The 24,576-nt window shown below is 41.9% G+C and overlaps 1 protein-coding gene across 25 annotated transcripts in view; it reads right to left on the reverse strand.

Annotated features, from left to right (window-relative positions):
- Positions 1-24,576, reverse strand: part of LOC140725642 (disks large homolog 1) — a 472,837-nt gene that overhangs the window by 143,094 nt on the left and 305,167 nt on the right. For all 25 annotated transcript variants that reach the window (XM_073041383.1, XM_073041368.1, XM_073041380.1 and 22 more), the window contains 2 exons: positions 21,555-21,691; positions 13,223-13,367 (listed from right to left, as the gene is read on the reverse strand). In XM_073041383.1, the coding sequence (XP_072897484.1) occupies positions 13,223-13,367; positions 21,555-21,691 (282 nt within the window). The remainder of the gene's footprint in view (positions 1-13,222; positions 13,368-21,554; positions 21,692-24,576) is intronic.

Below are 24,576 nucleotides of genomic sequence, written 5' to 3' on the forward strand. Positions count from 1 at the left end.
ACTTCTTCCTTCATTCTTTAAGGACTGATTTAAGACTCAATTTCAATGGAAACTATATTTTCAGTATTGACCCTTTTCTACAGATGCTGCCTGACCTGCTGAGGTAATTTTGAGATAATGTAGATCTCCTTTGACATTTCTTTCAAGTGGACAAGACAAAATTCGCCTTGTGTCTACTTCTAACCTCCTCCTATCCTTGCTATCCTTTGCACTCTCATTGAAGCTTTTTAATTTACATATTCAGAAACTGAAACTACTCCACCAATGGTTCAGGCAAAGGACTACTTCTCGGCCAACAATCTCCTAATCGTGTAAAAATTGAAGTTACCATATATTTTTTAAACTTTAATCTACTCTGCTCAAACTGCAATTCTCATCAGAAAAGTTTATTGTCCTCTTCAGAGATTAGTTCTTTGCTGAATGTAAATCTTCAATATGCATTATATCTAAGTTTATATACATTGATATCTCACTTAAAATGCAGATTCTCCGCCAGGAACGAGGTCACCAATGGAGTCAGTGCTGAACAAACTCATTAGGTGAGTGTTCTTGATAGCACATTTGTGCCAGTCACCTGGCACGTATCCCGAACAAGAGAAAATATGAGATGCTGGAAATCCAAGCAATAGACACAAAATGCTGCCTGGCCTGCTGAGCCCCTCCAGCAGTTTGTGTGTGTTAGTGCAGACCCCTGCCCTCTCTGCTTCTGGGCACCTCTAGATCAGAAATATGGCCCAAGCTCCTTTGCGAGCGATGGATTGTTCACACCTTAGTGCGACGAGTGATACCGATGTGGTTGGGGTTCGCGGTAAGCCGACTGCCCAGAACTGCATGCTGGTTGGTACTTCATGTGCAAGAGAACACTGGGAGCAGCAGCAGCTAACCCACATTACGACAGACTAACCAGGTCTTTTTAGTCTCACTCCTCTGTTAGATGTGATGAGAGTTGCTCACTCCCCTTCTCTTTGCCTACACAGCACAGAGAATGTTCAACAGTCTGAAGCTGAACAGCCAGTGACTACTGCTGAGCTTGTCACTACAGAGAAATCTCCAGGCTAGGGAGAGATGTATAACTGAACACAGAGGGCAGCAGATTCCATCACATCCAACAGGACGTGATGAGTGAGACAGCAGGATCCAGGCAGTCTGTCAACACAAGGGCAGGTGCTGCTGGACGGCAGCAAACCTGTTGTCCCTGTGATGTCCATGGTTACAGGCTTTCGGGTCCCTAGAGCTGCGGCTCACAATGTCTGCAGAGCAGGGAATGGAACCAGCTCCCAGGACTAGCAGTACACAGCAGATGTATACAAAAGTACAGGGTTATATACACACAAGCATTCCGATTGGAGGACAGATTCAGATTTATCACATGAACATGAAATGTACAGTGCAATGTGTTAACAACCAACACAACCTCAGGATGTGCTGGCACAGCCCACAAATATCGCCACAGATTCTGGCTCAACCCAGCATGCCCACAATGCTTGACAGAACAACGCGGAACCCAACAAGCCTCAAAATAACAACGGCAAAACATGCCCCCCCCTTTCCTCCATCTCCCCCTCCCCCCCACCTACACACACCATCAGTCCTCCAACTCCAGGCCGGGCCTCCAGCCGCCAGGTCTCCGCCAATGGGCTTTGACTTCCGACTACTGATCAGCTTTCAGGCTCCGATCTACCCCATCAACCCCCAAACTAACCATTGACGTGCCCAAAAATCGTGGGTGCGCTGAATGACCGGCCTCCTCGTGAATCCTGTTCACACTGACATCCGGTCAAGGGACAGCCTGACTGGAACAGCTCAAGAGACATGGGTGTCCTTTGTAACCCTTCCACATTGCTGGCTCTCAAGAGTGGAACTTGGAGCAGAGGCCTGACCTCTAACTCCTCCGCAACCTGTTCCCTAAGCCATAACCTGACCTCCAGTTCCCCTCTCTGTCCACAAGACCATTTCTACGAACTTAAAAGTCAACTAATTCTGAGCCACAATCTCAACTAAGACCGCAGCTCAGCACCATCTTGTTAAAAAAAGATCAATAATGCAATAACAAACCAGCACTTTGGAAAGTGTTAAATGGTTTCTGGAGTAAAGGAAAATTGCACTGTTTGAGTACTACCAGAGAATCAATGACAGGATTAAGAATAAACATTTTTATTTTACTATGAGTGGTGCATATAACTGGTAGTCATCATCTTTCTTATGTGTAAGGTACTCACAGAAATGTCTGGATTTCCCAGATTAGCAACCAGCTGCAAACTCATAATAGGAGAGAAGCTCATAATCAGTGATTCTCCCATGTGCTTGATTCTTTAATTCTTGATGGCGGTACTTCAAAGCTCAGTGAATTTATTATCAAAGTACATATATGCCTTCAAGTACAACCCTGAGATTTATCTTCTTGCAGACATACTCAATAAATCCAGAATCAAATCAATGAAAGACCACACAACTTAGGCATTCAACCAGTGTGCTTAAGAAAACAAACTCTGCAAATACAAAAAGATTAATTAACAATTAATATCAAGACCAGGAGATGAAGTGTCCTTAAAAATGAGTCCATAGGTTGTTGGTACTTTTCAATGATGGGGCAAGTGAAGTTACTCTCTTTGGTTCAAGAGCCTGATGGCTTAGGGTTAATATCTATTCCTGAACCTGGTGGTGTGAGTCCTAAGGCTCCTGTACTTTCTTACTGATGGCAGCATTGAGAAGAGAGCATTCCTTGGTGGTGGGGTCCCTAATGATGGATTCTGCATTCCTGAAGCAACACTCCATATAGATGTGCTCAATATGGGGATAGACTGGGCTGTATCCACAACTTCTTGTAGGATTTTCCATTCAAGGGTATTGGTGTATCCATACCAGGCTGCTTTCCAGCCAGTCAATATACTCTCCACCACACATCTATACATTAAGTTGGGAGGTCTAATTAACTACACTAAACTACCTTTCCTGAATCCATTATTTAATAGTCAGCTTGCATAATGGAAGATTATTTTGTACTTTTTTTTAAGATTGCGGCCATCGATGTAAAGGCCCACATGTATTACCCTAGTCTATTGTCAGAACATCACCAACCTAGAACAGAACTTGAAGATGATGGGTTTCCCATGTTATATCGACGAGCAAATGTAGGTTCATATGGTGATGTTAAAGCAAGCTGCTGCAGTGCATTTTATGGAGGGGAATTAAGTCAGCTGAGTCGAACTGTTGGTGATGGGAGTAAATGTTCAGGGCATGGGTACATTTCTCTTGGATGATGTCAAGTCTCTTGAGTATTGCTAGACTTACCCTCACTCAGACAAATAGAGTTATTTCAGTATGCTCCTGGACTACTGTCTACAGATAATGGTAAAGGTTTGAGGTGACAGGAAGTGAGTCTCTTCTATACATCCAATCACAAACAAAAGAAAATCTGCAGATACTGGAAATCCGAGCAACACACACAAAATACTGGAGGAACTCAGCAGGCCAGGCAGCATCTATGGAAACGAGTACAGTCGATGTTTTGGTCCGAAACCCATTGGCAGGACTGGAGAAAAAATGCTGAGGAGTAGATTTTAAAGGCAGGGGTAGGGGAGAGAGAAAAACACAAGATGATAGGTGAAACCTGAAGGGGGAGGGATGAAGCAAAGAGCTGGGAAGTTGATTGGTGAAAGAGACAGAAGGCCATGAAAGGAAGAAAAGGGTGGAGCACCAGAGGGAGGTGATGGGTGGGCAAAGAGATAAGATGAGAGAGGGAAAAGGGGAAGGGAAATGGTGAAGGAATGCCAGGATTACCTACCACCCCACTAGCCTCCGTGTCCAGCACATAATTCTCCAAAACGTCTGCCACTTCCAACGGGATCCCACCACCATGCATGTCTCCCCAACGCCCCCCCCCCCCCCCCCACTGATCTCCCTCCTAGCACTTACCCTTGCAAGTGGAATAAGTGTTACACCTGCCCCTACACCTCCTCCCTCACGACCATTCAGGGCCCCAAACAGTTCTTCCAGGTGAGGCGACAGTTCATGTGTGAGTCTGTCGGGGTCATATATGGCGTTAAATGTTCCTGGTGTGGCCTCCTGTATATTGGTGAGACCCAAGTAGCAGAAAAAGCGGGATCTCCCAGTGGCCACCCATTTTACTTCCACTTCCCATTCCAATGTCTATCCATGGCCTCCTCCACTATCATGATGAGGCCACACTTAGGTTGGAGGAACAACACTTTGTATTCTGTCTGGGTAGCCTCCAACACGATGGCATGAACATCGATTTCTCAAACTTCTAGTAATGTCTCCCACCCCCCCTTCACCATATCCCACCCCCTATTACCCACCCATCACCTCTCTCTGGTGCTCCTCCCCCCCTTTTCTTTATTCCATGGCCTTCTGTCTCTTTCACCAACCAACTTCCCAGCTCATTACTTCATCCCTCCCCCTCCAGGTTTCACCTATCACCTTGTGTTTCTCTCTCCCCTCCCTCTACCTTTAAAATCTACTACTCAGCTTTTTTTCTCCAGTCCTGCCGAAGAGTTTCGGTCCGAAACATCGACTGTACTTTTTCCATAGATGCTGCCTGGCCTGCTGAGTTCCTCCAGCATTTTCTACGTATTGCTCTTGTATTCATCACGCATCAGGATACTCTTCATTGATTACAGCTCTCCGTTTTATACTATCATCCATTCTAAACTAATCAATAAGCTTCAAGAAGTTGGCCTCAATATCTCTTGTGCAACTGGATCCTCAATTTCCTCACCTGCAGACCTCAATCAGTTCATCTCTTCCACAATCTCCATCAGCACAGGTACACCACAAGACTGTGTACTTAGTCTCCTGCTCTCCTTGCTTTACACTTATGACTGTGAGGCTAAGCAAAACTCCAATGCCATATCTAAGTTTGCTGACGACACCAGTCATTGGTCAAATCAAAGGTGGTGATAAATCACAAGATAGAAGGGAGATTGAAAATCTGGCAGCGTGGAGTCACAACAATCTCTTATTCAATGTCTTCAAGACCACAGTGGTGATTATTGACTCCAAGAGGAAGAAACCAGAGGTCCATGAGCCAGTCATCATTGGGGGATCAGAGGTTAAGCTAGTCAGCAACTTTAAATTCTTTGGTGTTATCATTTCATAGGATCTGTCCTGGGTCTAAGCATGTAAGAGCAATTATGAAAAAAGCACGGTAGTGCCTCTGCTTTCTTCGAAGTTTGTAAAGATCCAGTATATCATCTATAACTTTGACAAACTTCTGCAGATGCAGAATATTGACAGGTTGCATCATGGCTTGGTATGGAAACACCAAAGTCTTTGAATGGAATAGCCTACAAAAGGTAGTGAATATAGTCCAGTCCATCATGGATAAAGAGTTCCCCACCGTCCAGGCATGCTCTCTGCTCAATGCTGCCATCAGGTAGGTGGTACAGGAGCCTCAGGACCCACACCACCAGGTTCAGCAATAGCTATTATCCCTCAACCATCAGACTCCTGAACCAGAAGGGATAACTTCACTCACCCCATCACTGAACTGTTCTCACAACCTATGAACTCACCTTCAAGGACTCTTCATCTCATGTTCTCAATATTTATTGCTTATTTATTATTATTATTGTTTTCTTTCTTTTGTCACAGTTGGCACAGCTTGTGGTCTTTTACACATTGATCGTCTGCCCATCCTGATGGATGTGGTCTTACATTTGACTCTATTGGTTCTTGCATTTACTGTGTATGCCTGTAAGAAAAGGAATTTCAGGGTTGTTAATGGTGACATATATGTACTTTGATGATAAATTTACTTTGAACTTTGAGTACCTTCGGCATTTTTTGTGTGTTATTAAGCATCAATGAACAGGTGTCACCTCCCAGCACGATTGATATCTTCACATACATTACTGATGATGGAATGTGGTCTGAGCTGTACTTAAGCAGATCTGATTTCTACCCTCTGGTAGACAGGGTACACTTGCAAATTCTTCCACATTGCCAGTGGACTGGTGGTGTAAATGTACTGGAGCTGCCTGGATAAAGACACGGCTACATCAGGGCTGTAAATTTTCAATATTGCAGCCAGGAAGTTGTGTGTTCCTTTACTTTTTGCCGTACTTTTGAAAAGGACAACTTTAGAACATTGCTAGCACCGTTCACCACTCAACCATGGAAAAACAAAGCTAAACATTATGATGGCCTGTTAGTGTAAATGTACGAACACTTCAACAGTTCAAAATGAAATGTCATTCTGTCACTGGGATCTATCCCAAAGTTCATCACACTGTCAATTTGTGCAGTTCTGGGCCCATTCATTTCCACAACAGCTCTCTCCAGACATAGCGGGCTTCGAGCAGTGACCAAGTGTTCACCAAGATCCTGCCTTCACACCCCCTTGATGACATTCTAATGGCTCATGTTAGCAAAACCTTTTCACTGTTCACAACATCTGTGATTAGAGATGGAAAATAGAACACAGAACAGCACAGCATGAAACTGAAAAGCACTGTGCTAACATAAAAATAATTGCACATTTTTGAAACACATTAAAATATACATTGAGAAATCAAAAATATTTTCTAGATTTACCAGTTAAATGAAGATTAATGATTACATTCAGAAATGAATGTCCATTGCAGATGGCCGGCATAAATCAGAGGAGACAGATACAGAGTGCCCCTCATTTTTAGCAACACTCCCTTGACTGACTGGAGAGTCATGGGACAGGGACTAAGGTCAGTAAGCACAGTATCTAAATCAGAATATGCTACTGTGCAGTCTGTGAGTAACTGAAACATAATTTCTCATTATCAAATTTGTAATTCCCTGGTCTGTTTTGAAACCTCTGGAATAGTTTTATTGAGATTTAATGAAAGTGGTTCGTTAGATACTCCAAAAATCAATCAATAGGGCTTGAAATTCACTGCTGTGTCCCTCAATTGCTCTTTCTGCCCGACGAAAGTATCGATGAAACCTGTCTGCAGCCAATAAAAGATACTTAAGAGCTAGCTGCAGCTCTCAAATTGAGGTCTGAGAGAAATAATTGTTTTCCATTTCCAATCAGTGCTCTTTTGCTATTGTTTACTGACAATATGTTTTTTTATTATTTGGGGCATATTTCGCTTTGCATTATGACACATGAATTCCAATATTGTAGTAGAGTCGTATTCAAAAACAGGCTCTTTGGCCTACCAAGTCCATGCAGAACCTTTTGCCCAACTACACTAATCCCTTTATCTTCACTAGGTTAATGCCTTTTCTATGTCCTACCAACTTAAGTGTGGCTAAATGGAAATAATAATATCCCCAAGTATGTAAAATGTGCTAGCCCGCTGCCAATGTCCAACAGTGTCAGTTGATTGGAATTTTACTGTATTGGCACTTATATAGCATTGTTGTTGGATCTTTATCTTGAGAACCATTGTTCCTGTAATGAAGCTAACTGCACCGGTAAACAAGATAGCTTAGGTGTTGGTGAAGGCACAGGAAGCAAGACTAGAGAAATGATTATGAAACTGCTTAAATCATTTGCGAGGGCACCAATTGAGTTCTTACCATCACATCATAAAGTTCAAAGTTCAATTTATTATCAAAATATATATACGTCACCATATACTATCTTAAGATTCATTTTCTAAGATTTATAGTCAGGATGTGACGGCATCATAAGGCAGTGGAGAGGAAATTTATGGATGTTGCTCTAACTGAAGAGAGTTAGGCCTGGAATTGAGACAAGCAGACAAAATTACCAGGGACAAAAGGAAGGATTTATTTCCCTCAACAGAAGTGTCACCAACTAATGGCGGCAGATTTGGCAGAAGGATTAAGAGAAATTAAGGGATTATTTTCTCTCAGCCAAATAGTGGAGATGATCTGGACCTGGTGCTGGAAGCAGAAGCCGCTATCACATGTCGGTGATATAGTGGTCCTGTTTTGGTCTGCCCCAAGATGAGCACTTGGGCTGAATATTGAGAACCCTTGCTCTCCTGCAGTGATGTCACAGCAATAAATGGCTCACTATATGCAGTGGGGTGGATGGGATAAACCAAATGGTGTATAAGCATGTCTCAAATATCTTTATTTTGTGAACCACCAGGCTTAGTGTCCTTTAAAGTGGAACAGAATCTAAAGTGAAGATGATACCTTTGATAGGTTCAATTTTCAATGTTTATTTATTGTCAAAGTAGGCACGTACAATCCAACTCTGATATTCGTCTTCAATTGAATAGGTACTCAATTAAGTGAAGATAAATTGCTTGCACTAAGTAAAATGTAAGAGGTATTTGTATTCCATATTTCCCAAAAAGAGCAGTTCCTATTCCTGGAATGCACAGGAGTAACACCAGATCTCTTCTCTTTGAGGGAAAGCGTACAAAACAATGAAACACATCATCAAATGTTCTGGTAATAGAACATGGATTGGGACAAATTTTACAGCAGGCATTGACAGTCCTCTCGGTTGGGAACAAGATCACATAAGACTGAAATAAAATAAAAGGACAATTCTATCACAGCTAATGTCTGCAGTTTCTTCAATCAATAATTGCCTTAGTCATCATTTCACAGGGCCATGAGAAATTGCACAGAACATTTGCCAAGCACCAATCCAGAAATAAATGACAAGATGACTTCCCTCAGTAGACCAACTACATTCATTTGAATTGGATCATCACTCTCAAGTAAAAAGTGTTGCAAAGTAGTTTACTTCAGTGTTCAATTTCAATCACAGTAAAACGCTGCAAATCTACTGGGGTAGTTTGCATGTCCAAGTCAGAATCAGAGTATGTTGGAGGCTGACAAAACCGGCCTGACTTGGGGTTAGAGGACTGTGTACGAGTGTGGGTGGGAGGGAGGAATGGTGCTTGTTTTGCTGCTGTTGCTTATTAGGTTCTGTGTTGTTCTGCCGAGCATTATGGGCATGCTAGGTTGGTGCAACTTAATGCATAAACACATGCAGATGTGGTCAAGAGATTGAGTTGTTTAAACAAAATTTCAGAATGGGGAAGAAGTGTGATTGGAGTGGCTTTGACCTTGGAGTGATTGTTGGTGCCAGGCGGGGCAGTCTGAAGCTAATTAAACTAAATCCCTTCTGCCTATACAGGATCCATATCCCAGAATTCTCTGCATAGAACATGGTACAGAGGTCAGAACAGTGCTGGCACATTGATCCACAATGTTGTGCTGACCTTTTAATCCATTGCTGATGATACAAAGATTGGAGGTGTAGTGGACAGTGATGAAGGTTTTCAAAGCTTGCAGAGGGATTTGGACCAGCTGGAAAAATGGGCTGAAAAATGGCAGATGGAGTTTAATACAGACAAGTGTGAGGTATTGCACTTTAGAAGGAAAAACTAAGGTAGAACATACAAGGTAAATGGTAGGGCACTGAGGAGTGCAGTAGAACAGAGGGATCTGGGAATACAGATACAAAATTCCTTAAAAGTGGTGTCACAGGTATATAGGGTAGTAAAGAGAGCTTTTGGTACATTGGCCTTTATAAATCAAAGTATTGAGTATAAGAGTTGCAATGTTATGGTGAGGTTGTATAAGACTTTGGTGAGGCCGAATTTGGAGAATTGTGTGCAGTTTTGGTCATCAAATTACGGGAAGGATATTAATAAGGTTGAAAGAGTGCAGAGAAGGTTTACAAGGATGTTGCTGGGACTTGAGAAACTGAGTTAGAGAAAGGTTGAATAGGTTAGGACTTTATTCCCTGGAGCGTAGAAGAATGAGGGGAGATTTGACAGAGGTATATAAAATTAAGATGGGTATAGATAGAGTGAATGCAAGCAGGCTTTTTCCACTGAGTCTAGGGGAGAAAAAAACCAGAGGACATGGGTTAAGGGTGAAGGGGGAAAAGATTAAAGGGAACATTAGGAGGCTTCTTCACACAGAGTGTGGTGGGAGTGTGGAATGAGCTGCCAGATGAAGTGGTAAATGTGGGCTCACTTTTAACATTTAAGAAAAACTTGGACAGGTACATGGATGAGAGGTGTATGGAGGGATATAGGCCAGGGGCAGGTCAGTGGGACTAGGCAGAAAAATGGTTCAGCACAGCTAAGAAGGGTTAAAAGGCCTGTTTCTGTGCTGTAATATTTTACGGTTCTATGGTGCCGGAGTATGTGGCAACACTTGTGGGCTGCCCCCAGCACATCCTTAGGTTGTGTTGGCTGCTAATGCAAACTAAATATTTCACTGTACGTTTCCATGTGATAAATAAGCATGAATCTTGAATCTTTTATTATTTTATTTCATACATTTCAATAATTTAATTTTTTCAAAAATATATTTGAAATATTTTTAAGAAGATGTCAAAAGCCATCTGGATTTTCCCAGGGACCAAGTCTCAGGATTCACAGTCCAAAGGCTGGGCACTACAAGCAGCCTGCATGGCCATGCAGGATTGTCATCGGTCATAATCTTCCAGGCTGAACACACAGGGAAGCTGCAGAAGGCAACAACGGTTGCAGTGGCCATGCTGGGAAGGGTTTAAGGGATTGGTTAGCAGGTCTGGTTGAGGAGAATCCTCTCCATTATCAGTATTACGCTGACTGCCGCTGACCTAATGAATGCAATGATTTTACATTTGACATTGGTTGATGTGTCAGTTACTCATGGAATTCTGTAATCTTTTCTGAAGCTGATCATAGTCTGTTAGATCTCACATTTCCAAAGATGTCTTGGTCACATAAATACATTAGCACCAAGTGTTAAGGCCAAAATAAGCAAAAATCCAAAAATGCCGAGTGGCTCTCAGCTTCCTCCCTGTCTTTGCAGAAAAGAACCTTCAGCCAATCTGATTCACTCCATGTGATATCACGAAATGGCTAGAAGTATTAGATTTAACAGAAGCCATGGGAATAAATCATTTACTGTCGGTAGCACTGGAGATCTGCTCTCCAGAACAAGCTGCACTTCTAGCTAAGTTGTCCAATACAATTTAGAAAAAATGTCTCACTATGTCTTGTTCCAAAATGGGAGCAGTCCAATTCATTTGTCTGTCATCCCAACACCTGTGAATAATAACAAAGTGCTTTTGGAAGTGACATCAAACAGAAACCAAAGAGCAGAATTTCAGAGTTGTCATATAGGCTTCTGACCTCGACATCAAGGCAACATTTGACCAAGTGTGACAAGTGAGCCCTAGCGAAAATTATGTCAGTAGTCATCAAGGGGAAAAACTCTCATGGTTGGAGCAATACTTGACACAGAGGATTCTTGCTACAGTTGTTAAAAGTCTATCATCTCAGCCCTAAACATATCAAGATAGGAAATACATTGGGCAGAGTCATAGGTCCAACCACCTTCAATTGCTTCATCAATGAACTTTACCCCATCATAAAGTCAAAATTTAATACATAATATTTCTGCTAATTGAATAATGCTCAGTACCATGCAGAGTACCGCACCAAATAAAGTTAACCTTGTTAGCACAAAGATGTAGACAACATTCACACATTGTCCAATATATTTCCTCTTTCACTTTCCATTGATGCTGCCTGATCTCCCGAATGTTTCTGCCATTTTGATTTTAATTCAAATTTTGAGCATGAAATCAAAGTTTCATGAATCACCGCCAACCAGAAACTCAACTGGCTCAGGGATATACTGTGGAAAGCAATAAGAACATAAGACATAGGAACAGAATTACACCATTCAGCCCATCAAATCTGCTCTACAAAAACCCTTCAAGTACCTGGGCAAATACAGCTACCCTAACACTCAATCACCTCGACTCATCGAGGACAAAGCAGCCCCATTTGGTCATCAAATATTCATGTCCTCCAACATCTGTGAACCCGTAATAAGTGCACAGTAGTTGCCTGCCAGGGCTACTCTGACAAGACTACCCCAGAACTCTACCAAGGATTAGAGTTGCAGGTGCAGACGAACACTATCATCTGCATGTTTCCCTCTAAGCTCACACATCCTGACTTGGAAACACATCACTGTTCCTTTAGTCACTGGAGTCAAATCTGGTAACTTCATCAACATTTGCCAGAATGAGTGTACAATACAAGATGGCAGCTCCAGGCCTTCTTCTCATAGGTAATCATGGCTGACCAGTAAGTCACAAATAATATTGAATGAAATAAATAGATCTTATCTCAATGATCTAACACATTAAAGTCTCTCTCGCTCTCCCCCCACCCCCCAGAGTTGCTGCCTGATCAGCTATTTCAAGCAATTTCTGTCTTTTTCATCAAACTTCCCTTACCTGCCAATTTTGCTTTTTAATGCACATATCGTATCCAGTACATGTTATGTTAGAACATAAAACAGTACAGCGTAGGAATTATCCTTTTGCCCAAAATGTCTGTACTGACCTTGACGCCAATTTAAATTAATCTGATGTGCTTGCACATGGTGTCTCCCCATATTCCTCACCTGTTCACGTGCCTGCCCAATTGCCTGTTAAATGTTACTATCGTATCTGCTTCTACCATCTTCCCTGGCAGTGCACTCCTGTCATCTACCACTATGTGAAAAGAAGCTTACCTCACAGATCATAAAACAATCCATTTCTATTTCATTTTTCTTAAATTGATGCCTTCTAGCTTTTGACATTTTCATCCCGGGGAAAAGAGATTGACTACCTACTCTATTTATGCCTTTCATAATTTCAATTTCAAATACTTCTATCAGGTTGCAGATGTTCCAAAGGAAACAATCCAAGTTATATATCTAATACTCTCCAATCCAGTCAACATCCTAGGGAATCTCTTCTGTATCTTTTCAAGACTCCACACCTTTCCTGTAATATAGTATCCATAACCACACAATATTCCAAAATGCAACCTACCAAACTTTGACATAACTTAATGACATTCCCAACCACTCCAGGCAAGCATGCCATTCACTTTCTTTACTGCCCTATCTACTCGTCTTGCCACTTTCAGGGAGCTATGGATTTGCCCCCAAGATCCCTCTCTACATCAATGTTCCCAAGGGTCCTGCCATTTACTGTACACTTAGCCTCCTGCATTTGACCTCCAAAGTACATCAGCTCACAGTTATCTGGGTTAAACTCTATCTGCCATTTCTCCACCCAATCTAAAACGTTTGACAATTTTCTTCACTGTCCACAATTCTGCCAAGTTTTATGTCTTCAGCTAAGGTACAAATCAGCCCACCTATATTTTCGTCCAAATCATTTCAATATATATTACATGTTAAAAGCATTAAAAAACAAATTTTCACAAATAAACTTGCAGCCTTGAGATCACAGCACATCAGCAAACTGAGAAAGACTTACAGTTGGTGATGTCTGGAGGTGCATACCCATCATGCACGTACATGCTGGTTGGCTTGGCAACCTTCAAGTATACCACTTCTGCTGTGTTTTTTAAAGCTGTCACTGCATCTTCATGGGTAACTTCATCTAGACTGGCTGTGTTCACCTGAAATGTAGAAGAAAACAATGCTAATGCACAATAAGTCCTTTGCTGGTGTGCCAAGAGAACAATTACTTCAAATGCTCACTTGACAACAAAGATGGTTCAAAATCAAATACCAATTAAATGTAAGTCAGCACACAATTGTAATTGGTTTTAATGCACAACTGAACCTTGCTAGCTCTTAATGGTCCAACATGTGTTACTCTTTTACCAGTGACTTATCATTGCACTTGACACTGCAGTGGTTAGATTCAGTAGGTGGAGGAAAGTGAATCATCTTATCGCTGACTTTCTAGGTTGAACTTTGTAGCAGCAAGCCAGTGATGAGAAGATCTGATGGTGACAATAGGTCAGGCTGAAACAAAGGCTGGAGATTGGCTGTGTTGACCAGAGGAACCAGATGCATATCACATCAGACTGTTCAGCTGTATCTTTAATCTGATTATTGAGAGTAGTTCAGTGTTTTCTTGGGAAGTTGGCGGTGGGGGGGGGGGGGGGGGGGGAGTCTTGCTTATTCTACATGCTTTAATCAAGTATTATTATCTGAATGTGAACAAGTAAGATGTCATCCACTATCTGGTCAAGATGGTGCCAAGATGAGATGTCTGTCAGGGGCGTGGCCCAGACTTGGTTTTTTTTGTAGCTTTGTAGGGATGGTTTTAGGACAGCCTAGGAGGTTAGGGGACAGCGGCGAGGGGAAGTTAGAGATCAGGGGCAGCAATTCAGAGTTAGGGCCAGGAGCCACTGGTCAAAGTTTAGGTCAGAGTGCTTCAGGGTCAAAGACTAGCAATCTGTGTGGATGAATGACATATCAGCAGGTGTGATGGACAAAGATAGTGATCTCCATGGTCAATGACCAAGACTGATGTGTTCTCCCCTCCAGGTGGGCAAGTCCTCGGACTGGAGTTCTGTGCAGGCAAGAGGCACAAGGGCCAGTGACTCCACCTCCAGGTCGGCATGTCCTGGGGTCAGAGGTCCATGCTGGAAGTTGAAGTCTGGAGGTCAAGGTCCTGTGATCAGTGAGTACTGAGGTTTATACCCATAGGTCGACGAAGTCCAGAAGCCAAAGTCCTGGGATCAGCGAGTCCAATCAAAGGTCAAAAGACTGAAGTCGGTGGGTCAGGAGGCCAAAGCCCCTAGGTTGGCATGTCTGCTTGTCAGAGAGTTTTGGGATAAGGACTGGAGGTCAGAGGCCTGGAGGTAGTCTGTCTATGTATGCGAGTGGGTGGAAGGGTAGGAAAGGGGCTTGCTTTGCTGTTGTGTTGCTATTGTATTGTTCTGATGAATGTGCTACATTGGCACCAGAATATGTAGCAACACCTGCGTGTTTCAATGTACACGCAGTAAATAAATGAATCTGAATAATAGTTTTGAAAATGGAGATTGAAAGGTGTCAAGTGTTCATTCCTGACTCTTGAACATGAAACACTTAAAATCAAAAGGGTCAGTAAGCAATTAGGAAGGCATACGCTGCATTGGCAGTTACTACAAGAGGACGATTATAGAGTAGAGGTATTCCACTTCTACTGGGTTCTTGGCCTCTTCTCCCACAGGGGTCTTGAGAGACCATAATTTTACCAGGGTCAGGTTGTTAAAACCAAGGAAGATATACTTGTGAAAGAGACAGCCGTAAAGGTTGAATCCTGGGACAGTAGTTTCATTGCACATAGTGTACGTAAAGGAAGTGTTGTTGCAGGGGTTGAAGGAGTGGTTGTAATGTTGATATTTCTTCTGAGTGCCTTGCAAAGGACCAGAGGTCACTGTCTCAAAATAGTGGATCTGCCATTCAGAACAAACAAGAAGACATTTCTTCAATTGGAAGGAAGCATTCTTTGGAATTTATTAGTAAAGAGGATCTTGAGAATTCTGTCACCTAAGTGTACAGAGACTGATTCATTTTCAACGTTGTGGAAATGAAGAGATATTGGGTTGATCAAGAAAAGAGGCAATGAAGTAAAAGATCAAATAGAGCAAGAAGAAGTGGCCAAAGGTCTACTTTCTGAATCTATTTTACGTTGTTATGAGTGGTTGCAATCCAGTGGGCACTGGGGAGTCCAGGGTTCACTATCTGAGCTCTGGTAATCACACAACTTTGTGCGTCCATCAAGGCAGCAGGGACTCCAGGACAACTGAAGTCACTGTGGGGCCAGAAGTGAGGCTGTGGGTCCAGCCCTGATGTCAAACAACTGATTGGGGCAAGAACAATCCAAGGTTTTAATTTAAAAGAATAAAGTGATTATCTTTATTCATCACATCTACAATGTAATTTATGCATCAATGAGTTCAACACTCAGAAAAGCCATTATGCACCCAGACAGAATGCTTCCTATGGTGCATTAATAAAAACCGGGAGATTAGACAGTGTCATGCCAAATTTCTTTAGCCTCTGGAAGAAGTAGAGGCATCGGTGAGTTTCCTTTGCGGTGACATCAACACAGCAGTTGGACCAGGACAGGTTATTGGTAATGTTGACACATAGGAACTTGAAGCTCTCAACCCTTTTGACCTCAATAACTTTGGTATAAACAGGAGCTTATACACCACTGCCTATTCTGAAGTCAATGGTGAGTTCTTTTGTCTTGTTGACATCAAGGGAAAGGTTGTTGTTATGACACCATGTCCCTTAAGTTTGCAGTCTCTAACCTGCACTCTAACTCATCGTTATTTCAGATGTGGTCCACCACAGTGGCAAAGTTGTAGATGATGTTAGAGCAGAATCTTGCCATGTGGTATCAGTGTATAGGGAGTGAAGTTTGGGGGGGGGGGGGGGGAGAGGAGGATACAACCTTCTGGATCACCACTGTTTAGAATAATTGTGGGGAGTTGGTACTGCCTAACCTTACTGATCCTGGTCTATTTGTCAGAGAGTCAAAGATTCAGTTGCAGAAGGAGGCATTATCTCCCAGGGTCTGGAGTTGAAATGTTTGCTTGGAATAGTATTAAAGCAGAACTGTAGTCAATAAGCAACAGTGTGATGTAAGTGTCTTTACTGTCCAGATGCTCTAGTGATGAGTGTAGGGCCAGGGAGATGGCATCCACCATAGACCTGCTTCTGCAGTCGGCAAACTGCAATGAATCAACTGTGTTTGGAAAGCTGAAGTTGATGCATTCCATGACCAGCCTCTGGAAGGATTTCATTATGATATATGTTAAGAGGCACTGGGAAGTAGTCATTGACACTTTATCTTGTTTTTATTAACAATTAACAACAATTTTTTTGGCTCAGTACTGGAGTGTTTTCTGAATAGATGACGGAAAAGATTGAACAGAAGGCAAGACAGAGAACAAGGTACTCTCAGAATATTGAACTACCTTCCCACTCACTGATCCTTAGAAAGTGAAGTAGAAACCCCCTGCCACTTATTCTTTCTTGTAATAGATACATCCCAAAGTAGTAGTATTTTAAAGGCAAGATGAGGCAACCATGGCTGACAAGGGAAGTCATAAATGCAAAAGAGAGGGCATACAATGGGGCAAAAATTAGAGGATTAGGAAGTTAGAGGTTTGGGAAGCTTTTAAAAAGCATCTCCTCGGCCCTATACTCATCACTAGAGCTAGCTAATAATATCAAAAGGGATACCAAAAGCTTTTTCTGGATTATATAAAGAATGAAAGAGAGGTGAGAGTAAATATCACACCACTGGAAAATGACACTGGAGAGGTGCTAATGGGGGGGGGGGTGGATGCACTGAATAAGTATTTTGCAACAATCTTCACTGTAGAAGGCAACATCATTGTGCTGGAAGTTCGAGAGTATCGGGGGCAGAAGTGAGTGAAATTGCTAAGAGGAGCTGCTTGGGAAGCTGAAAAGCTTGAAGGTAGCTAAGTCACATGGACAAGACAGACTACACCTACCTCTTAAAGAGGTAGGTGAAGAGATTGTGGAGGTTTTACTAATGATCTTTCAAGAATCACTAGATTCTCGCACGGCTTCAGAGGACTAGAAAATTGCAATGTCGCTCCACTCTTCAAGAATGGCAGGAGGCAGAAGAAAGGAAATTATAGGCCAGTGAGTCTGACCTCAGTGGTTGGGAAGATGTTGGGAGTCGATTGTTAAGGATGAGGTTTCAGTGTACTTGGAGGCACATGATAAAATGCGCCAAAACATGGTTTCCTTAAGGGAAAATCTTGCCTGACAAATCTGTTGGAATTCTGTGAGGAAATAACAAGCATGATAGACAAAGGAGAATTGGTGGATGCTGTGTACTTGAATTTTCAGAAGGCCTTTGACAAGGTGCTGCACATGAAGCTGCTTCACAGGACAATGGCAAATGGTATTACAGGAAAGATACCAGCATGGATAGAGCATTGGCTGATTGGCAGGAAGCAAAGTGTGGGGAAGTGTCTGGCTGCCCTTGACAAGTGATGGGACTGATTCTTTTCGCATTGTATGCCAATGATTCAGACAACAGGATTGATGGCTTTGTGGCCAAGTTTGCAGACAATATGAAGATAGATGGAGGGGCATTTTTGAAAATGTAGAGAGGCTACAAAAGAAGGACTTGGACAGACTAGTAGAAGAGGCAAAGAAGTGGCCGATGGAATACAGTGTCAGGAAGTGTACTGTCATGGTAGAAGGAATAAAAACAGATTGTTTTCTAAAGAGGGAGAAAATTTAAAAACCTGAGGTGCAAAGGGACATGGGAGTACTTGTGATTGATTCCCTCAAGGTTAACTTGCAGGTTGTGTTGTTGATGAGGAAGGGAAATGCAAAAAATATATAAAATGCAATGCAAATTCCTTTCAAGGAGACTAGAATATAACATCAAGGATGTAATGCTGAGGCTTTATAAGGCACTGCTGAGGCCTCACTTGGAGTATTGTGAGAAGTTTTGGGCCCTGAGTAATCCAAGCAAGGATATGTTGACATTGGAGAGGGTTCAAAGGAAGTTCACAAGACTGATTCTGGGATTGTAAAGCTTATCGTAGGAGGAGTGCCTGATGCCTCTGAATGTTTAATACACTTGCTGGAATTTAGGAACAACGAAGGGGGATCTCATTGAAATCTATCGAATGCTGAAAGGCCTAGAGAGTGGATGTAGAGTGTGTTTCCTGTGGTGGGGGAGTCTAGGACCAGAGGGCAAAACCTCAGAATAGAGTGATGTGCACTTAGAACAGAGATGAGGAGGAATGAGCCAGAGGGTGTTGAATCTGTGGAATTCATTGCCACAGGTGGCTGTGGAGGCCAAGTCATTCGGTGCATTTAAGGAGGAGGTTGATAGATTCTTGATAAGTCAGGGTGTGAAAGGTTATGGGGAGAAGGTAGGAGAATGAGGTTGAGAAGGAAATGGATCAGCCATGATCCATGGCGTAGACCCGATGGGCCCCATGGACTGACGCTACTCCTTTGTCTTATGGTAATCATCTCAGGCAGAATGAAATAAAAGTCAGCACTTTTATTGGTTCCAGTGCTCTTTCCCCAGCTATTTTCCAACAGCCTAAGACAGATGGGCCAATTATACAACAAATATCACTTAACTTTTTTAAAACTTCTGAGAAAGAGCAGAGTGTAACCTGAAGCAGTAAATTGGATGGTCAAAATCCTAATAAATCAGATGCATAAGCACTTTGAGGGAATACTGGATTTATTGGTTCCATCAGTTCAGTGCAAAAGCAAGCAATGCAATGATATAAATTTTCCTATAGCCATGTCAAATGGATCTTAAACAATATGAATCACCCAGAGAATTCATAGGAACAATGTCTGATACATTGATTAGGTTCCATCCAGTATTACCAGTTCAATTCAAAATCCTCAATAAAGAAAATTACATTTTATATCCAATCTACTCTGCAAACATAGAGAAACAAGATATAATCATTATCTGAAGGAAATTACAATTACATTTCTTACAATTGAAAAATATTATTAAGTTCAATCTATAATGAGTGAAATAATGATGCCGTTCTTCCATTAATATTCCAGACCCCAAAAGGATGTGGTGGCAGCTAGCTCAAGGTGAACCCCATTGATCACATTACCCAAAAATCAAATTTTCCTTTAGGACAGTCAAAAATGATCATTCCGCTGGCTGCTAGTGATGGGCACAAATTTCCTCTGGGGAAATCACACATCAATTATGTGAGCTGCACACTCTCTCTTGATCTATATTTGAGAAAGCAGATAGTAATTCCCTTTTCCTGTGTAACACAAATACTTTATTATTAAAAATAGCTATCTTGCCCTTTATTGATAGGTACTTTGACCTGAATTGTGTTGACTAATAGCAGGTTACAATGATCTGTGGCTCAGTGTATGCATTCTGAGACATAAATGCTGGTGTAACTGACTTTCACTCCACTGTTTGCATCTGTGATGAACCCAGCAACTAAGGACAAGCGCTGGAAGCAGATTGTACCCAGCCATCAGTTTTACACCAGGGAAGGTTAGCATATCATTATCCTGATCCTTTGAGTTGGATCATCAAACCCATGGAAAATACGGTAAGTTAAAAGGACTCAGCAGAATGTATGAAAAGAGAAATTTAGTGAACATTTCATTTCCGAGATCCTTTGTTAGAACTGGGAAATGAGAAACTGTGTTAGTTTCAATTGCAAAGAACGTGGGGAAGAGATGACTGAACAAGGGAGTGTCTCTGGAATCAAATGAATAAATGTGATAGGTGGAGGCAGATTATGTTTTTGGGCTAAACGTTGTGAAAAGAACTATTGCAGAACATGTTCAGCCAGCAGGCTGTACCAGTGGAGAAGGACTGAGTCAAAATTGTAGATGGATGACAGGCATTAATGGCCAGTTCTGATAAAGACAGCCATAAAAAGTTACAGAAGAAGTGAATAGCTTCACTAACTCTCTGTATCAGAACTATTTCCATTCATTACCTATCTCTTTGACTCAGTTTTTATCTGTCTGCTATGGAGTCTGGCCTGTTTAGCTTGTCCCATACTGTTGCTATTAGATAAACAAAGATTATCTGCCCTTAGCTGCCGGACTCACAATTAGGTCACTCTGTCAGAGATATTCCCTCCACCTCCACCTTCGCTGCAACCAAAACTAATATATTTTCTCTTTCCCAGGCCTGACCAATGGTCGCTTTCATGAAACATTAACAACTTCTCTTTCTGCACATGCTGAGTGACCATCACTCACGCATGTTTCTTGCAGTTTTTTGTTTTTTTATTTCAGATTTCTAGCATTTGTATTTTTGTTTATGTTCAAGTGTGGGAAAGTCCTTAGTTATTCACTATATTCATGTGCTTTCTAAAAAAACATCTGAATCAATTAAAAACATCTCTTGCACGGTTGTGTCATGGGCCCAGACAGTGGGCTCTGTTAAAAACAATCTTTGACCTACTTTGGCATAGCAGTTGGCATGGCACCTTGTTCAATTCCTGTCACTTTCTGTGAGGAGTTTGTACATTCTCCCAGCGACCACATGGCATTCCTCCAAATGTTTGAGCTTCCTCCCGCTTTCCAAAGACATATGGGTTAATAATTTGTGAGCATGCTATGTTACCAACAGAAGCATAGAGATACTTATGGGCTGCCCCAACACATCTTTAACTATGTTGTTCATTGACGTGAACAACACATTTCACTCTATGTACATGTGATAAATAAAGCTAATCTTCAATCTGGTCATTGTACTTCACAAGAGTTCATAGCTAGTTGTCAAAAATGCCTTATGGCGCATCATGATCAAATTGATGGTCTTTGATCTGGACCCCTTTTGAATTAATCTGTAATACAAGTAAAGATGCTTGCCAAGTTGTATCCAATTGTTCTTCACCCAGAGCTGCACAGTTGTTCAATTTACGTTCTTAGAAGAAAATGTTTCCATGCTCAGAAAAGGAACTACCTTTTTGCTTTGGCTTACGCTAACAGGTCATAACATGTTAACGCAATTGCTTAACAGGAAGCAGAACATTCAGTCATTCCATGACCTAAGCAGGCTGGCTGGTGGCGTAGTGGCATCAGCGCCAGACTTCAGAGTGAAGGCTCTCGAGTTTGAATCCAGCCGGCTCCCTTGCACGCTTTGGTTGAGCGTCGAGCTGGCAACTCGGCCTCGTAAAAATAAGAAAGCCTGCTAAAAAAATGCCGTCATAACGGCATCCCGATGACTCCACTCGGAGGTAAGGACAAAAAAAAAATGACCTAAGCATTTGACCTGACTCAACCTTGTGAAGTTTTACAAATTGAAACTTTTACGATTGACACACACTGAAACTTACTGCCAGAATTTTGTCGCCTATCTGCAACCGGCCGTCTTTATGTGCTGCCCCTCCTTCAATGATTTTGGTTACATAGATGCTGTTATCTCCAGGAATGTGTTGGTTTCCTACCCCTCCAGCTATACTGAAACCGAGACCTTTAGGGGAATAAAATAAGAAAATACAAATCATATTTCAATTCATACAAAATATTTTTTGTTCAGGTAGGTGGTGGGAGGGTGAAGAGAAATTATTCAAACAGCCACAAGACATTTGCTAGGCCAGTATGGCACAATTACATATTCTATGAGCTGAACATTTCCAGAGCAATGGTGACAAATATATTTGCAGATACATCATTTCTTCATCACTTTCCATTTTTACTTTCATTGGCACTAATTCCACATTATATTACTAAATACAAAATGTTTTCTGACAAGTTCTTTGGGAGGGAAGTGCTGCTTAATGATAAGTGTTGATATCTCAATATAATGCAATGTAAAAAAAAATAGAATCAGAATTATACAGCCAACCTAATCTGCACCAACCACCCACTTAAACACGTCCCACTCTAATACTATTTATTCCACCCACAATCCCATCAACTTGAACCACCATCACACATAAGACACAGAAGAAACAGAACAGTGTAGCACATGAACAAGCCCGTAGTGTCAGTGCAGATTAAACCAATATGTCAAATTAAAGTAATCCCTTCTGTCTCCACATAATTTGATATCCCTCAATTCCCTGTACAGCACATACATGTGCCTACCTAAAGGCCTGAAACATCACCATGGTAACTCCTTACACCACACTCTGGCACCAAGTCCATGTATAAACATACATATACATACACACACACACACACACACACACACACACACACACACACACACACACACACACACACGCACACACACTCACTCACTCACTTTGTCAGGTGCCTTAATCCAAATATGCTCCTTAATGCAAATATCTAACCAAGCAATCATGGAACAGCAACTCAATGCATAAAAGCATGCAGACATGGTCAAAAGGTTCTGTTGTTGTTCAGACCAAACTTCAGAATGGGTTAGGAACGTGACTTTGACCGTGGAATGATTTGTTGGTACACAATTACATATTCTTAAGAAGTAGTGACAAATATATTTCCATAAACATCATTTCCTCATTACTTTCCATTCTTACTTTCTTTGACACTAACGCCACATTCCGAAATTACTAAATACAAACTGTTTTCTTACAAGCTTACTTTCTGGTGGTTTGAGTATCTCAGAAACTTCTGATCTCTTGGGATTTTCACGCAGAATAGAGTGTAGAGCAGAGGTTCCCAACCTGTGGTCCACGGACCCCTTGCTTAATGGTATTGCTCTGTGGCATAAAAAAGGGTTGGGAACCCCTGCTCTTGAGAACACAGAGAATGGTGCGAAAAAGCAAAAATGCCTTGTTAATGAGAGAATAGTTACACCAATTCAAGATGATAGGCAGGCAACAGTAACTTAATTAACTGTATGTTGCAATAGTGGTGTGCATATGAGCACCTCTGAATGCACAACACATTGAACCTTAAAGACGATGGGCGACAGCAGAAGAAGACTGTGAACATACAGCCAGTGGCCACTTTATTAGGTACAGGAGGGTGTGTGTGTTTGTGTCTGTGTGTGTTCTCGAGTAATTTTATGCATTGCACTGTTCTGTTGCAACAAAACAAAACAAATTTCATGACATACGTGAGTGATGATAAACCTGATTCTGATACAGGTCTCTATAATGGACTGAGTGGGAAGGGCGCGGGGAGAGAGAAATCAGGGTAGAGGCAAGAATAAGGATGAGGGTGGAGGGAGATATTCTGTAATTATCAATAAACCAATTGTTTGAAATCAATGACCTGGCCAGGTGCGTCTGCACCCATGCTAATCCCCCACCCCTGGCATTTCTCTTCTGTCATACATTCCACAGGCCTCCTGCAGTGCTCTACCCTCACCATTCCCAACATCCTTTGCTCCTGCCACCTAAAGTCCAGGTAGACAATGACTATCATCCTGCGCTCTTGAAGAGGTGACCAACTTCGTGAGATATGATTTTTTATGCACAACACCATGCTATCCCAAATTAGTCCTTCAAAGTTCAAAGTAAATTTTATTATCAGAGTACATACACGTCACCACATTCAACCGAGATTCTTTTTCCTGTGCGCATACTTAGCAAATAGGACCAATGGACAACAAACTGCAAATACAAATATAAATAAATAGCAATCAATAACGAAAGCATGAAATAACAAGGTAAAGAGTCCTTAAAGTGTCCCACGATCACCGGTTGTGGAACAGAAATAGAATGAGTGTAGTTATCCTCTTTCGTTCAAGAGCCTGGTGGTTAAGGGGTAGTAACTGATCTTGAACCTGGTGGTGTGAGTCCTGAGGCACTTGTATCTTCTACCCGATAGCTGAAGTAAGAAAAGAGCATAGCCCGGGTGGTGAGGATCTTTGATGACAGACACTGCTTTTCTATGACAACATTTCACGTAAATGTGCTCAGTAGTTGGGAGGGTTTTACCCATGATGTATTGGGCCAAAACCACTACCTTTTATATGATTTTCCACTCAAAGTCTTTGGCGTTCCCATACCAGGCCATAACGCAGCCAGTCAGCACACTTTTCGCCACAGATCTATAGAAGTTTGTCAAGGTTTTTGATGACATGCCAAATCTCCACAGACTCCTGAGGAAGCAGAGGTGCTGTCGTGCTTTCTTTGCAATTACAGGACAGGTCCTCTGAGATAGTTAACACCCAGGAATTTAAATTTACTGACTCTCTCCGACTTTGGTCCTCCGATGAGGACTGGCTCATGGTTTCTCTCTCCTTGGTCTTGCTGACATTGAGTGAGAGGTTGTTGTTATTGCACCACTCGGCCAAATTTTCAATCTCCCTCCTGTACGATGATTCCTCACCACCTTTGATATAGCGCACAACAATGATGTCATCAGCCAGCCTTTGCAATCACAAATAAATCCTGTCGCTCTGAATCCCCTTGAATGCCA

Source organism: Hemitrygon akajei, chromosome 3 (assembly GCF_048418815.1).
Source record: "Hemitrygon akajei chromosome 3, sHemAka1.3, whole genome shotgun sequence".
NCBI classification, from domain to species: domain Eukaryota; kingdom Metazoa; phylum Chordata; class Chondrichthyes; order Myliobatiformes; family Dasyatidae; genus Hemitrygon; species Hemitrygon akajei.